Source organism: Notothenia rossii (assembly GCF_949606895.1).
Source record: "Notothenia rossii genome assembly, chromosome: 1".
Classification (NCBI taxonomy): domain Eukaryota; kingdom Metazoa; phylum Chordata; class Actinopteri; order Perciformes; family Nototheniidae; genus Notothenia; species Notothenia rossii.
The window spans coordinates 19,157,118-19,171,737 of NC_136912.1; the positions used below are offsets into that span (position 1 = coordinate 19,157,118).

Below are 14,620 nucleotides of genomic sequence, written 5' to 3' on the forward strand. Positions count from 1 at the left end.
ATCAAACACAAAAGAAACGATAATCTGTGAAGCAGTTTGGTAAAATGTATTTCCAATGTGCATGTTATTGTGTGTTTGTGAAAAGAAGAATATGATATTGTCGTAAAAAAGTTTTTTATTATTAACCTGAACGAAATTATTGCAATTACTTAGCAAGCAGTGTCAGCAGACCCCATTTGTCCGACGGGAAATGAAGGCAGCGCGAGTCACGCGTTGTTTGCCTCACAGAGAGCAAACATGGCGGAAGATGGAGAATCGCTGGAGTCCTGGCTTAGTAAGTACACTGTTTAACTCTTATGTAATCTCGTTTATTTACATAGAGATATGCACTCATGTACTGTGCTGCCGCTGGTGTCCGACACAGTAGTTTGACTCGCATGACATCGCTGAAACTCAAGAGTATCGTGCTAATTCGTCTGTGTTGTCAGAAAGTGGCTAACACACTGCTGGTAGTACCTGATGGATGTAGCTAGCCAAACTCAGCTTGGATGTTTGCTTTATACTGCTGGATTTGTAGTCGGTATGTTGTAATGCCGGCACAAATTAAGTTATTATGCTGGTGACCCACACACGGCTTTGCATTTGCTTACGTAGGGCTGTTGAAAACACCTCCAGGCTTTAGCTTATCTAAGTGCAAACAGGTCTTTCAACAATGTATGTAAGAATACCAGGACACGGTGGATAAAAAACAGTCTGGGTTGCTTATTGAGCGAGTTTAATTTTTTATCACAAAGCTCCAGTCTATGTTGTGAACCTGTAGATAGATACACGTATTGCTAATGTACTGTAAGAGCATGAGAGATCATATTATTTTATTTTTTCCCCAGATAAAGCCACCGGCCCTTCCAACAGACAGGAAGACTGGGAGTTTATAATGGGATTCTGTGACCAAATCAATAAGGAACTGGAAGGGTATGGTCATTAACCAATCACAATCTCCCCCCTAACGTGGAGTCACGTCCATCTAATGTTGCTAATCTGTGTTAGCAACAGTTAGTGCAGACTTTAAGTGGTTTGTATTAATGAGTTTTTGTTCTTCATTTTATAGCCCTCAAATATCCGTTAGACTGCTGGCTCACAAGATTCAGTCGCCTCAGGAATGGGAGGCGATACAAGCATTAACGGTCTGTAGTAAAATAACTTCACTTGAATTAAAAAACAAACTCTTCATAGTGGAAAAAATATATTTATCTCTGGTTGTTTTGCTTGTCTAGGTTCTCGAGGCTTGTATGAAAAACTGCGGGAGACGTTTTCACAATGAAGTTGGGAAATTTAGATTTTTAAATGAATTAATTAAGGTGGTTTCACCCAAAGTAAGTATCATAGATGTCAATGTAATGGTGATATGTTTTCTTGAACTGAAGTTTGGTGTCATTCTAAAGCTGTGAATTTATCCTTTTTCAGTATCTAGGAGATAAAGTATCGGAGAGAGTGAAGACAAAAGTGATCGAGATGCTGTACAGTTGGACCCTGTCTCTACCAGATGAAACAAAGGTCTTTGAAGCGTATGAAATGCTGAAGTCACAGGGTGAGAGTCTTTTTAAATTGTTAAAATATGCTGGTGAGGATTTGGATTGCATAACAGTGACATCCAAAAATAATACACCCTGCTTTGATATTTCGAAAACTGTCATTTGTAGCGTAAAGTATGTGTTTGTTGTCATGTTTATTTTAGGTATTGTCTTAACTGACCCAGAAATCCCTCTCGATGCTACATTAATACCGTCTCCTTCTCCGCGACCCAAGAATCCTGTGTTTGATGACGAGACGAAGAGCAAGGTAAGAGTTATTATTTTGGGATGTGATCACTGTTCATGACTCTTCTGTTTTATCTATGTTATAGATGCATAGTGTTAATGCAGTGTTTATTGGCCCAGTGTAGATAATGTTCCTCTGTAGTTGAAGGTTCAATGGGCCTGCGTATTTTTGCCGTATCTCTAAAATCATCAGTAATGCGAAATAGTTTGACATTTTTGGAAAGACCATTTTATGAGAACTGTTATCCTTACATTTTTTTCGTCATCTACCAGCAAACTTTCATAGCGATATACTTTCATGTTTTATGGGAGTTGTTATGCCAGGATTTTCTCACAAAATGCTGTCCACTGAGAGGCTTTAAACTAAGGATCAAAAGTTGTTTCTTTATTGACTTCTATAGCTTGTTTTATTACTTATTGAAGATTGTGGCTTTCCACAGAAAAAAAGATTCATCATATTTAATGTGTGTACACAACACTAAAAACAGCTCATGTTTTTGTTATTGCTCTAATGCCTCACTGGTTACGTCACAGCGAAACAGGTCACGACTGAATGTTGACTGCAGTTGATTTATGAGTTAATTTTGTTTTTTCAGATCTGAGAGGTTGTATGGCTTTGCTGTTCGTATCTGGACAAACTGTGGGAAATGAGTTTTGAGGGGTTTTTTCTCTGCAGAGATTAGCTGAGCTGCTGAAGAGCAAAAAACCTGAGGATCTGCAAGAGGCCAATCGGCTCATCAAGAACATGGTTAAGGAGGTGTGTCAGTGTCAAATGATTGATGATGATGATGATGGTTAAAAATGGTCTTTTTTTAATTCATTTTCTGAGGCTTTCTTATGGAAAAGTTGGAATCTAATGTCAGACACATTTAATTTAATGAGTGCTATTAACAAGTGCACCTCAATTTTGCTCCTTTCCCCAGGACGAAGTCAGAACACAGAAAGTGACGAAGCAGAAAGGCACACTGGAGGCCGTAAATACCAGCGTCAAACTCCTTAACGAGATGCTCGCTCACTTCAGCCCGAACGACTCCACGGACGGAGACAAGGAGATCATTAGGGTTTGTTCAAAAATGACCTTTTAGAAACATGTAAAAACTTGGCTGTGCAGCCCCAAAGGAGTCCAAAAGCATTTAGTGCTACTACATTTAAACTTGCAGCAGTAAATGAAAACGGCATCATTCTGAGACTCTTCATTAAAAGTGGGTAGGTAACATTGAAGAAGTCAGCAAAAATAAGCTTTTTTTAATTATCTAACCAAAGCCCAGCCTAGTGTTGTCGAGTCTTCCATTAAAAGTAGCTGGCAGCATTAGGTGCAAAAGTTGCTTAATCTAGTGTAATAGTTCATTAAAATATCATTCAGGCCCAAGACATGATTGGAATCACATGGAAAGTGTGGTGCCAGAGCTACCATATTGTTCACTTCTTTTTTTATATTGATTGCTGTCGGTATGTTAAGAGTGATTTAACAGATAAAAACATTTAAATAAATTAATATTAACCAACCTAGCTTGAATTGCCAGGTTTGTTTAAGAATGATTCAAGTGAATACATGTAAAATATAAAGCAAACTGCCCTAAGTAATTACAAATATATAATACATTTTCATAGTAAATAATAACACTAAATAAAGTCTTAGTTGACATATTTTATTTATGAGAAACACTTCTCTTTTCATATCCTAAAACACAGCAGTTTCTGAAATGAGATTCAAGTTATGAATATACTGTGATTTCTAATTCTCTCCTAGGAGCTGTATGGTGATTGCGACAAGCTCAGGCAAACCGTGTTTCAGCTCGCTACTGAGACGGAAGATAATGACAGCAGCTTGGGTAAGAAATCCTGTAATTTTGCCCGTAGAGCAGGGGTGGGAACCTTTTTCCTCTCAAGGGCCATTTCAATTTTTTCAACATCCTCCGAGGGCCGTACAGATGATTGACCTCTGCTTAAAAATACTACAATCAGAGCCCATTCATTTGGCCTTTCTTTCATGCTGTGCAAAGAAAAAGCAACCTCTTAATCCAGATATCTTACCATGACTCGTGCACGGTTGTGGCATGACCACCACAACAGAAAGATATGGACACAAGATGTTTGCAAATGTGTTCAGGGGCATGCTCCCCCGGGAAGAATTTTTTTTTAAATGTTGAAGTTAAAAGCATCAATCTGGTGCACTTTGAGAGCAACATGAAGAGATCTATGGACACATCTCTCAACACCCATATGAAACAGAACTGTAAGCAGATTTGTTTCTTTATGGATATTTTACAAATCACTCCCCTTTCAAACTGTATTCTTGTTTATTAATAACAACTTTTTGTTACTGTCATATAGTATTTTATACCTGTTTACTTTATTCTCTTATTTTTTTATAACTATAATGATCATATAAAGATGTGCCTTTACCTCACTGGTTGGAGAAAAAGCTTCTTATATTCGTTAGCATAGCTAGCTAACCAGATGCTAATAACAACAAAGTTATTGACTGTATGATCAGTATGACAGATGAACAGATCGCCACTGGGCTTACAACTAAAGACACAGCCACGCAAAAACGGTGGCATGTGTACGGCTCCTTATGGGTACTGCAATTTTTGGAAGTGCCGGAGCGGCGTTCTGGTTCTCCCTGTCAGAACTGCACCCCTGTCAGACGAGACATATACCACGTGATGACACTTAGGCTCGTGTTGTGTTCAAGGACCCTGACCTTGGCCCGGAAAAACAGGCACTCGCTTGTTTAATTTTTTTGCGGTCTAGATTTCTTTTATTTCTTTAATTTTTTGCGTGTGTTTATAAATTAATGCCATACCAAATGGTCTCGCGGGCCGTATACGGCCCGGGGGCCTGAAGTTCCCCACCCCTGCCGTAGAGAGTCTGATGAACTGCTCTCGCTATCCTAATTTAAGTTTGAAAGGTTTGATTAATGAATGATCATGCGGGTGTAAGGCCAAAATCTCGTCATTTTGCTCACACTGATTCTTCATTTAGGAAACACTGTGAACACTGTAAACTGCTGTCCAACCTTTGAAATGCTCTTTTCAGGAGACATCCTGCAGGCCAGTGATGACCTCTCACAGGTCATTAATTCCTATAAGAGAATTGTGGACGGACAGATCATCAATGGAGAGACCGCAGAAGCACAACAAACACAATTATCAGTCAGACAAGGTACAAATTGTAATTAGTCTGAGCAGGGACTGTATGTCCTCTTTGTATGTTTACAGCATTATAACAAGCCTTTGGCCATTCTCTTTCTGGCATTTCTTAAGAGAAGCTTCTAGTATATGTGTTTTACAACTGATTAATGATCAACAGGCGTTCATGTAAATGATTAAAGCTAATGGTGAGACAAACATGGCATAGACCATGTTTGAAAATATATTGCCTATTACTATTATCGTTTGTCAAACCAGAGTGTCAACTAAATACAGTTAATGTAAAAACTTAATGCGTCTGTTGAAGTTATACAGTGAACAATTCATGGTTCGATAATTATGTATCTAGGAGTCGTTATAGATGTCCTACTGAATGAGCACAATATGAAATCACTCAGCTCTAAGATGGAAGAAAGCTACAAAGTAACTTGGTGATATTTATGTTCCCTTTAGAAATTTTGATATTTAACAGATTGATTTTAAGTCTTTCAGAATTTCAAATTAGTTTATATTCAGCTAGTTGAATAGAAATCAATGTTAAATAGAAATCGCATATTGTGGTAACCGTTTTCTCAGTAAGTAAGGTTGAAATAGTTTCTTGTAAGAAACTGTGCAAATAAAATCCATTGTTCTCTATGAGAGTTTTTCACAGCTGAGTCTGTTATTATGTTGACAACTAGAGCATTGTTCAGGAAACAAACATGTATTTCTAACTTTTTAAATGTCACTTTTTGAAGTCAGTTGGATCTGGAAAAAAGGATCTCAACCCTCGCTAAAGAAAAATGCCCGAAATAAATCTGCATGTCTAAATGACTCTAGGGATACATGTTGGTGTTAGTTTACATACTGTATGTTAGATTACATACTGTATGTCAGAATCTGAATCCTTTGTTTGTCCTGCAACGGGGAAAAGTAATGTATTCAACAGCATATTAGTTAAAAAGAGTAAAGTTACATATTACATAAAAAAGTAGGCACAAGTTATTAATAATAAAAACACAAAAAGTAAACGGATAAGTTCACCATGGTAAAAAAAACTAAGAAGCAGAATAGTTCAAATACAAAAAACACCATTAAAAAAAGTAGCGTGTGTGTTTAACTAACTCTACCAGATGGGTGGACACACACACACAATATTGGTTTTTATTTTTGAATGATTATTTAAAAGGTTGCCTGGCAACGCGAGGCTCAGCATCTCAAATTGGCGATGATCTACCTTAAATTGACTACATCTTTGTTTTCGTCTCACTCCCCATGTTTTCTCTACCTGACATACTCAGGTGGCACGAACCAGTCGGAGATTCTGATTGACCTGATGGGTCTGGACACACCCAGCGTCTCTCTACCAGAGCAGCACCCCCCCATGTCCTCTCTCTCTCTTCCGGCTGACCTGCTGTGTGGGTCTGCTGCTACAGACCCTCAGTCCCCCAGCCCCAGTGCCCCCTCTGCAGCCCTCTGTCTGCTGGATGAAGAGCTACTGTCTTTAGGTAACATGCAATATCATGTTTTTTCTTCATGGCAGCTTTAGACATGAACTGTTTAGATTCACAAATAACCTTTTTTGTGTTGTGTTTACAGGCCTGAATGAACCCGCTCCTGTTCCAAGTAAATCAACGCCAGTAAACCTGGGGAACGATTTGTCCTTTTTACAGGTATTTAATCTAATTGCAATAATTTGGACTAATGTTGATTTATTCTTATTCTTTATTAGGATCCCCATTAGCACTAGCATGAGCATTGGCTATTGTGTCCTCACAAACACAAAACATACATAAAACAAAAACAAAACGGCTCATAATTGCATGCTATTTTCAGTGCTATATGAAGTGAAAACTAAAATGGTCATCCAATTTTAGCTATCATAAGACAAATACAAAGAGTTGTACATAATAATACATACATACCCACAGGCACAGTTCAATTTTACTAGCAACCTTTTGAAATGTACTTTTGACTATTATTTTAATAGTAATAGCAGTGTTTTTTTATTGCTGTGTTTTCCAGGATTCCAGTCAAGATTTGGATTTCTTTGACACCACTTTGCCTTCCAATCCTTCGTTCTCTACATCTTCACTTTATCCAGACGCTCTTTCTGTGACCGTTGCAGGAATCTCAGCCAAGTCTTCTACAAAAGCCTCTGCGTTAAGCTTCTCTGGTCCTGTTTTCTCCACTCCTCCTGTTTCTACGGCGTCCGTCTCAACAACATCAATCATATTCCCACAGCCTCTCAGCTCAGTGTTGACCACCACAGCCCCGGCTGCTGCTCTTCCTCAGTCCTTCATCATGGCCCCGCCTGCTTCCTCAGCCACTACGGTCTCTCCACAATGGGACTCCAATGGAGCGTCCCACACCACTTCAACTTCTCTTATTAACAATCTGCAAGACTTTGGCTTTCTGGATCTGGGCAGTCCTAAAATGTGAGTAATGCGTGTGTCATGATGAAAAACTAGAGTGGAAATGGTTAAAAACCAAAAACACAATTTACAAATAAGCAAAAGTAAGAAACAGTAGACACATTTGTAGAGTTTGAAGTTCGATCACATGCAATTAAATACAGTTCAGCGCAAATTCCGAAGATAAATGTTTAAATCGTGCAAGGGTCAGGGCAAGGGTGTGGCCCCCCCATCCTTATCTATTGATTTAACAGTTTAACTGCTCTTGGGACTTGTGGCAGTCTGACAGGTCTTCCTGCGGGAACATAGGTCAGCAGCAATCTGTCTATCTGTCACTCATAATATATTGGATGCTGGATTATATTTAGTCTGATGCCTGCATGGGGGTCTACATTTTAAAGGCACTTTTGTGTCTATTGAGATGCTCAACAGTTTGACATTTCAACTGCTTTCAATCATAAGTTTCCAAAAGGCAGAGTGATTGGCAGGACTCCATTGCCTCCACTAAATAAGCAGTATTGTAAAAATGGCTGATAGCAGATAGTAAATTCAGAAACAGGTTTATTGCCAGGTAGGTTCGCACATATTAGGAATTTGACTTTGGTGCATACATAAAATATAAAAAAAACAGAAATCTAATATAAAACACAAAATATTTTACACCGAATAAAATACAGTTAAATAGCAATAAAATAAAGCAGGAATTTACATGGAAATAGAATGCTATGAATGAATTTGTGCATATAAACTATGAAATGTGAAATCAGAATATGTGCAGAAAGGAGTTTGACATTGTGTGCACTAATGTAATGCATATAGTCAATGATGTGGCAGAGCAGAGGTAAAGTGTCAGCGGGGGGGCCGGGCCTTGTTTAAGAGGCCGGTAGCGGAGGGGAAGAAACTGTTCAGGTGGCGAGAGGTTCTGGTCCCGATGGAGCGCAGCCTCCTGCCAGAGGGGAGGGGGGCGAACAGTTTGTGTCCAGGGTGGGAGGGGTCGGCCACTATCTTCCCTCAGGGTCCTGGAGTCCTGCAGGTCGTGGAGGGATGGCAGCTTGCAGCCGATCACCTTCTCTGCAGAGCGGAGAATTGTGAAAGCTTTGAAGAATACTGTTGAGCGTTTAAGTGCCTTGTGTTCAAAACAATGTGTTTTCCATTGGAGTAAAATCCAATGTTTTTGCATTCCACCAATGTCTAAAAAAACCTGGTTGCAAAGTGTTTGTTTTGCTTCTTTTGATCTTGTTTTTTTTTACCAATGTTTGTCTGACAGTATATGTTGAGGCATTATGGGACCTGTTATATCTTTGACAAAGACTGGAATTATCCACACAGCACATCGGGGGTGGTGGACGTTGGCAGCTCTCTGGTCAGGAGCGAGGATCTGCTTGTTCCTGCTCTCCCCTCTTCCAGTCTCTCCAACACGTCCCTCATAGAAGTGATGCAAGGAGGGTCCATTCCCCCCCCGGCAGAGAGTCAGGCAGATGACAGCCCTCTGTTACGCTCGCTGTCCCCCGTCCTCCCTCTGAGCCAAGAGGTGTCCCTGGCCAATGTCTTTGTCCCTTTGGAGGCCATCAAGCCAAGTGAGTACCATATAATAAGCGCATTGGTTTTTGTGTGTGTGCCAGTGGATTTTGATGTTCTTCAGCACAATACTTAGGATAGGGCTGAGGGACAAACGTTTGAGAGGACATTGCTTTTTCAGCTGTGTGTGTGTGGAAAAAAAAAACTCAGATGTGTTGGGGTCTATTACAGGACTGTCTCAGAAAATTAGAATATTGTGATAAAGTTCTTTATTTTCTGTAATGCAATTTTAAAAAAAAAAAAAAAAAAAAAAAAAATGTCATACATTCTGGATTCATTACAAATCAACTGAAATATTGCAAGCCTTTTATTATTTTAATATTGCTGATTATGGCATACAGCTTAAGAAAACTCAAATATCCTATCTCTAAATATTAGAATATCATGAAAAAGTATACTAGTAGGGTGTTCAACGAATCACTTGAATCGTCTAATTAACTCAAAACACCTGCAAGGGTTTCCTGAGCCTTGAAAAACACTCAGCTTGGTTCAGTAAACTAAATCACAAGTATGGGGAAGACTGCTGATCTGACTGCTGTCCAGAGGACCGTCATTGACACCCTCCATCAGGAGGGTAAGACACAAAAAGAAATTTCTCAAAGAGCAAGCTGTTCACAGAGTGCAGTTTCAAAGCACATCCACAAAAAGTCTGTTGGAAGGGGGAAATGTGGCAGGAAACGCTGCACAACCAAGAGAGATGACCGCAGCCTTAACAGCATTGTGAAGAAGAGTCGCTTCCAGAATTTGGGGGAGCTTCAAAGACAGTGGACTGAAGCTGGAGTCCAGGTATCAAAAGTCACTGTTCACAGACGTGTCAGGGAAATGGGCTACAATAGCCGTATTCCCATGGTCAAGCCACTTCTGAACTCAAGACAACGGAAGAGGCGTCTGACTTGGGCTAAGGAAAAGAAGCACTGGACAGTTGCACAGTGGTCCAAAGTCCTCTTTTCAGACGAAAGCGAGTTTTGTATTTGATTTGGAAGTCAAGGCGCCAGAGTCTGGAGAAAGGCTGGAGAGGAGCAAAATCCAAGTTGCTTGAAATCCAGTGTGAAGTTCCCACAGTCAGCGATGGTTTGGGGAGCCATGTCAGCTGCTGGTGTTGGTCCACTGTGTTTCATCAAGCCCAGAGTAAATGCAGCTGTGTACCAAGAGATTTTAGAGCACTACATGCTTCCGTCTGCTGAAAAGCTCTATGGAGATGAGGAATTCATTTTCCAGCATGATCTGGCACCTGCCCACAGTGCCAAAACCACCAGTAACTGGTGTACTGACCATGGCATTACTGTCCTCGATTGGCCTGCAAATTCCCCTGACCTGAAGCCCATAGAGAATATGTGGGGTATTGTGAAGAAGAAGCTGAAAGACACCAGACCCAACAATGCTAATGAGCTAAAGGCCGCTATTGAAGCATCCTGGGCATCCATAACACCTCAGCAATGCCACAGGCTGATTGCCTCCATGCCACGCCGCATTGATGCAGTAATCCGTGCAAAAGGATTCCCAACCAAGTACTGAGTGCATTAATGGACATTTTCAAATGTTTGATTGTGTTTTGCTGTTATAAATCTTTTTTTTTTTACTTGGTCTGAGGAACTATTCTAATTTGTTGAGATAGGATTTTTGAGTTTTCTTAAGCTGTATGCCATAATCAGCAATATTAAAATAATAAAAGGCTTGCAATATTTCAGTTGATTTGTAATGAATCCAGAATGTATGACATTTTTGTTTTTTTAATTGCATTACAGAAAATAAAGAACTTTATCACAATATTCTAATTTTCTGAGACAGTCCTGTATATCTGAAAATTACATTTTCACTGAAATGGCCCAATTGTTTTCCCAATGTTTCAGAGGTAGAGAGAGAATAAGGTTTGCATTGGACGCCCTGTCCAATGCAAGACACACTTCAGACACACTTCAGAGCACATTTTATCTCCTTGGCGAAAAAAACAAATATAACCGATTGAATGTGTCCGGCTGTCCGCAGATTGTAGTGTTCAAACAGGTGGGCCGCCCAGTCGTACATTTGCAATAGGCTTTACAATCTTTAAAGCTGTATAAAAATGCATTACTGGGGTACCAAAATACTTATTGGAATTGGTTGTTAGTCTTAAAGGAACGTCTTTGGCCGGTCTCCCAGACCTGATAGAATTCCCTGTGGAGAGGGTAAAGAGATTGAAAAGGCTTGAAGGAAAAGTTCATATGAATATAGTAGAGGTAATTTGATCAACTCTGAATATCAGAAAAAAGGCAATAGAAAGTAAAAACCCTCCGCTTTTTGAGAACATTTGATGGATGGAAAGTTGAGCTGTAGCCAGTAATGCCCCTTGGTGATGACATTGGCAATTTTGTGAAACTAGAAAACATGTTCATTAGGGTCTGAAAGCATTTATTATATCAGGTGCAAAATTAAAGACCTGCGTCAGAACCTACCTTCAGTAAGATGGTAAATGTAGGAGCTTGTTTATTTATAAAGACTAAGCTTGGTACGTCGGTTTTTCATACTGATATTCTGCACAAACTGTGCTGTTGTATTTACTGTATAGTGTCCTTACTCTAAGGTAATTATTATATGTACAGCACTTTGGCTCGACCAAAAATCTCGATAAAAATGTGATATATAAATAAAACTTGATTTGATTTGGTAAAATGTTTGTAATAATCACATTTTGCTTTTCCCCTTTGTGTGCTGTTTTTTTCTAGGTAAAATGTGTCCCGTTACAGCATATGACAAAAGCGGGGTCCGTGTTCTGCTGCATTTCGCCACTGACAGTCCAGCAGGTAGACCTGATGTACTGGTGATGGTTGCCTCCATGCTTAACACCGCCCCTCTGCCAGTGAGGAACATTGCTCTGCAGGCTGCTGTACCCAAGGTATACCATTCTGTGCCTCTGTGATAAAAATGTTACTGCATATCAAGCTACGCTGTGTGCATTTATATATACAAAATTCACATTGGCAGATGTTTGAGACATAAACTCAATATTTGACCCAAAATGAAATGATTGTGGGTGGCTACATCTTTCTAATGAATATGGAAATCTGTTCTGCTACCACCAGACGATGAAAGTGAGACTGCAATCACCCTCAGGGACAGAGCTGGCTCCTTTTAACCCGATCCTTCCACCTGCTGCCATCACTCAGGTCATGCTGCTTGCAAATCCTCTCAAGGTAAATCTTAGCCTGGAGCTATTTGTATGTTTTATACTTATTTCAAAGAACACTGTCTTACTTCAGAAGGGTCTCGATCTATCACATCGAGCCAGACGAGGCAACGTGTTAACACTGCAGGAACAGAAGTCACAGGTGGCTGCTGAGTCGAGTGCGACACCTAGTGGTGAAATTCGGTATTCCGGTCTGGTCCGGTGTTAGGCTTGATACTATTACCATTTTCTAACAGTCTTACATGCCAAACAGTATACTGAGGATATAAAGACCACTGACATTAACACTACACTTGCTCTTGTGTTCTCCAGCAAGCAAACGAAATCTGCAAAGCTAAGTGTGTCCACGTGTGTGTGTGTGTGTGTGTTTTGCAGGAAAAGGTTCGGATGAGATACAAACTGACATTCACGCTGGGAGAGCAGCCACACTCAGAAGTGGGGGAGGTGAATGAGTTTCCACCGGCTGACAGATGGGGGGCTCTATAACTCGGCCTACCGACACTACAGGTTTTTTAGCAATTTAGTTTGTCAGTGTAGCTCAAAGGTCAAGAGAAGGGCGGTATTGGAAAATTGTTTGTAGGGAGAATTGGAGAAATACAACATATTACTGCAAAGTTCAATGGACCTTGAAAGAGATATTTCGCTTGGGATGGCCCACTGAAGTAGCCAGGCCTGTAGCATACACATACATCCAACTAAAACGCGACAACATGGCCAGAGGTAGTTGATGTGGTGCAGTAACAAATGTTTTGGAGCAGTTAAACATGGAGGATGTTTAATTGTGAAAAACATTGATAAGGTAAATATTGCTAAACGTTATCCTTTAGGATTTGACATGTATTAATATACTTTTTCTTTCTCTCATTAAGTGTTCCTATTTACTTCCCCTCAATGCCAGACAGTCTTGATATATAGCAAAAGCAAATGTCGAAGGATATTGTGAACCAGGGTGATATGAACATGTGATCACAACCTGCATTACACATGATTTGCTGTTGTTTGTGTATGATAACATGGTTTCACGCTGGAGACATTGGACTGAAGCAGACAAGAGCCCCTCTGTTGCTAAATGAGAGGCCCTCCCTGATTGGCTCATTAGGAATTGTTCATCTTAGTTAACTTTCTTCAATATGCCTCACAGTAACTACTGAATACTTTAACTTGTCTTCTGAGTTCTATACAAACTCCTAGCTTAGACTTGTTGTGTTTTTTAGTCTCTAAGTATTTATTGACATGAATGTATTATTTATTTTAGTTTGGGAGGAAATTGTCAAATCTGTTACTGTCCCGTACGGTATTGAAATTGACAGCTGTATTCCTTCTGCATACACATCTTATGATGAACACTTTCAGTATTGCAGTATGAAAGGCACAGATCAGTAGTGGGCTATCTAAAGAGGCTCTGATGTTACCAAATATTCAGACAAAAATATGTTACAGAAGGAATTACGTAACTTGTTACATGTCAAGGCTGTCCAGTCTTGATAGCATTTTAATATAAGAATGTATTTTTTCAATTGGCAAACTTGTGCCAGACACATTAGCCCCTTTTACCTATTGGGTGCAACAAGAGATAATAGGAAGAGGGATCAATTGTATACTTTAAGTGGACAAGCTTTAGGAAGTGCTGACCAATTAACAAATCAATTGCTGGAGACAAACAAATATTGCTTGAGTTAACTGAGTGCTCTGCAAAGCTTCGCCCTTGCTTCTGCTGTTAGACCATGTAGTGGAAACCAAACTAAAGAGCTGGGGTATTTGCTCTTGGTCAACTGCTTTTGTGTGGGTTTCCTATATCAAACTAGGAATATATTTCTATATTTACGTAAGCGATGAGAAAAATACTGTGTATCAATAGTTAAACCTTGATGGTTAATTAAAGCATTGTGGTTATAATGTGTTCATCAAAAACTGTGACTCCTTTATTTTTGTGAGTTTGGGGATTGTAGTGCTAGACAGGAGAGTCTCTGCCTATTTCTTATAAAACGATTTATTTGTTTTTTATTGTCATAATGAACTTGTCATTGCATATTTTTTGAAAAACGTTCTGTGCATGGGAAAATAAAGAATGAAATAGATATGTTTGTATTAAATTATCATGTATTTTTGTGTAATTTTTCAGTGTCCACATTTTATTTTTTTAGTTTATTTGAAAATGTATTTAAAAATGGTTGTAAACCCAAAATAAGTGTGAAGTTAAAAGGACGTGATTACAAAACAATTACTTGCTTTCATTGTGGTGCTTGTTTTAATTGTGTGCAGGGACGAATATTAATGCAGTAGCTCATTTCCCATAATGTTGTTGAGGTGTATGTTCACTTATATAATACTTTAACTATTACAGGTAAGAAATTAAAAAAAGATCTACATGTAGCAGAATGATCCCTGTCATTATTATATTCTTTATCAAAATCCTGGATTGGTATTGATGATGCATTAACATCTGCAATGTTTATATTATTGCTGGTCAAGTTTTAGATAATTGTCAGTATTTAATTACTTGTTGGTATTTGGTCATATTAGTCTTGTTATTTTAAATGTAAATCTGACAAGCAACAAATAACTATGTCCATC

The 14,620-nt window shown here is 39.2% G+C and overlaps 1 protein-coding gene across 1 annotated transcript; it reads left to right on the top strand.

Moving 5' to 3' along the window:
* The first annotated feature begins 101 nt into the window (after positions 1–101).
* gga3a (golgi associated, gamma adaptin ear containing, ARF binding protein 3a) lies at positions 102–14,419 on the top strand. Its single transcript, XM_079679236.1, has 17 exons — positions 102–274; positions 828–912; positions 1,049–1,124; positions 1,215–1,313; positions 1,405–1,528; positions 1,676–1,779; positions 2,434–2,514; positions 2,681–2,818; positions 3,508–3,589; positions 4,800–4,925; positions 6,193–6,399; positions 6,491–6,564; positions 6,917–7,329; positions 8,635–8,882; positions 11,586–11,755; positions 11,943–12,053; positions 12,422–14,419. The coding sequence occupies exons 1-17, from the start codon at positions 238–240 to the stop codon at positions 12,530–12,532; spliced, it is 2,286 nt and encodes a 761-aa protein (XP_079535362.1). The 5' UTR covers positions 102–237; the 3' UTR covers positions 12,533–14,419.
* Positions 14,420–14,620: the final 201 nt, after the last annotated feature.

Excerpts from the sequence above, each read along its gene's own strand:
- gga3a (XM_079679236.1), top strand. The coding sequence starts at position 238 with ATGGCGGAAGATGGAGAATCGCTGGAGTCCTGGCTTA. Across the intron at positions 913-1,048 it reads ATCAATAAGGAACTGGAAGG|CCCTCAAATATCCGTTAGAC; the intron begins GTATGGTCATTA and ends TTCATTTTATAG. Across the intron at positions 6,400-6,490 it reads TGAAGAGCTACTGTCTTTAG|GCCTGAATGAACCCGCTCCT; the intron begins GTAACATGCAAT and ends TTGTGTTTACAG.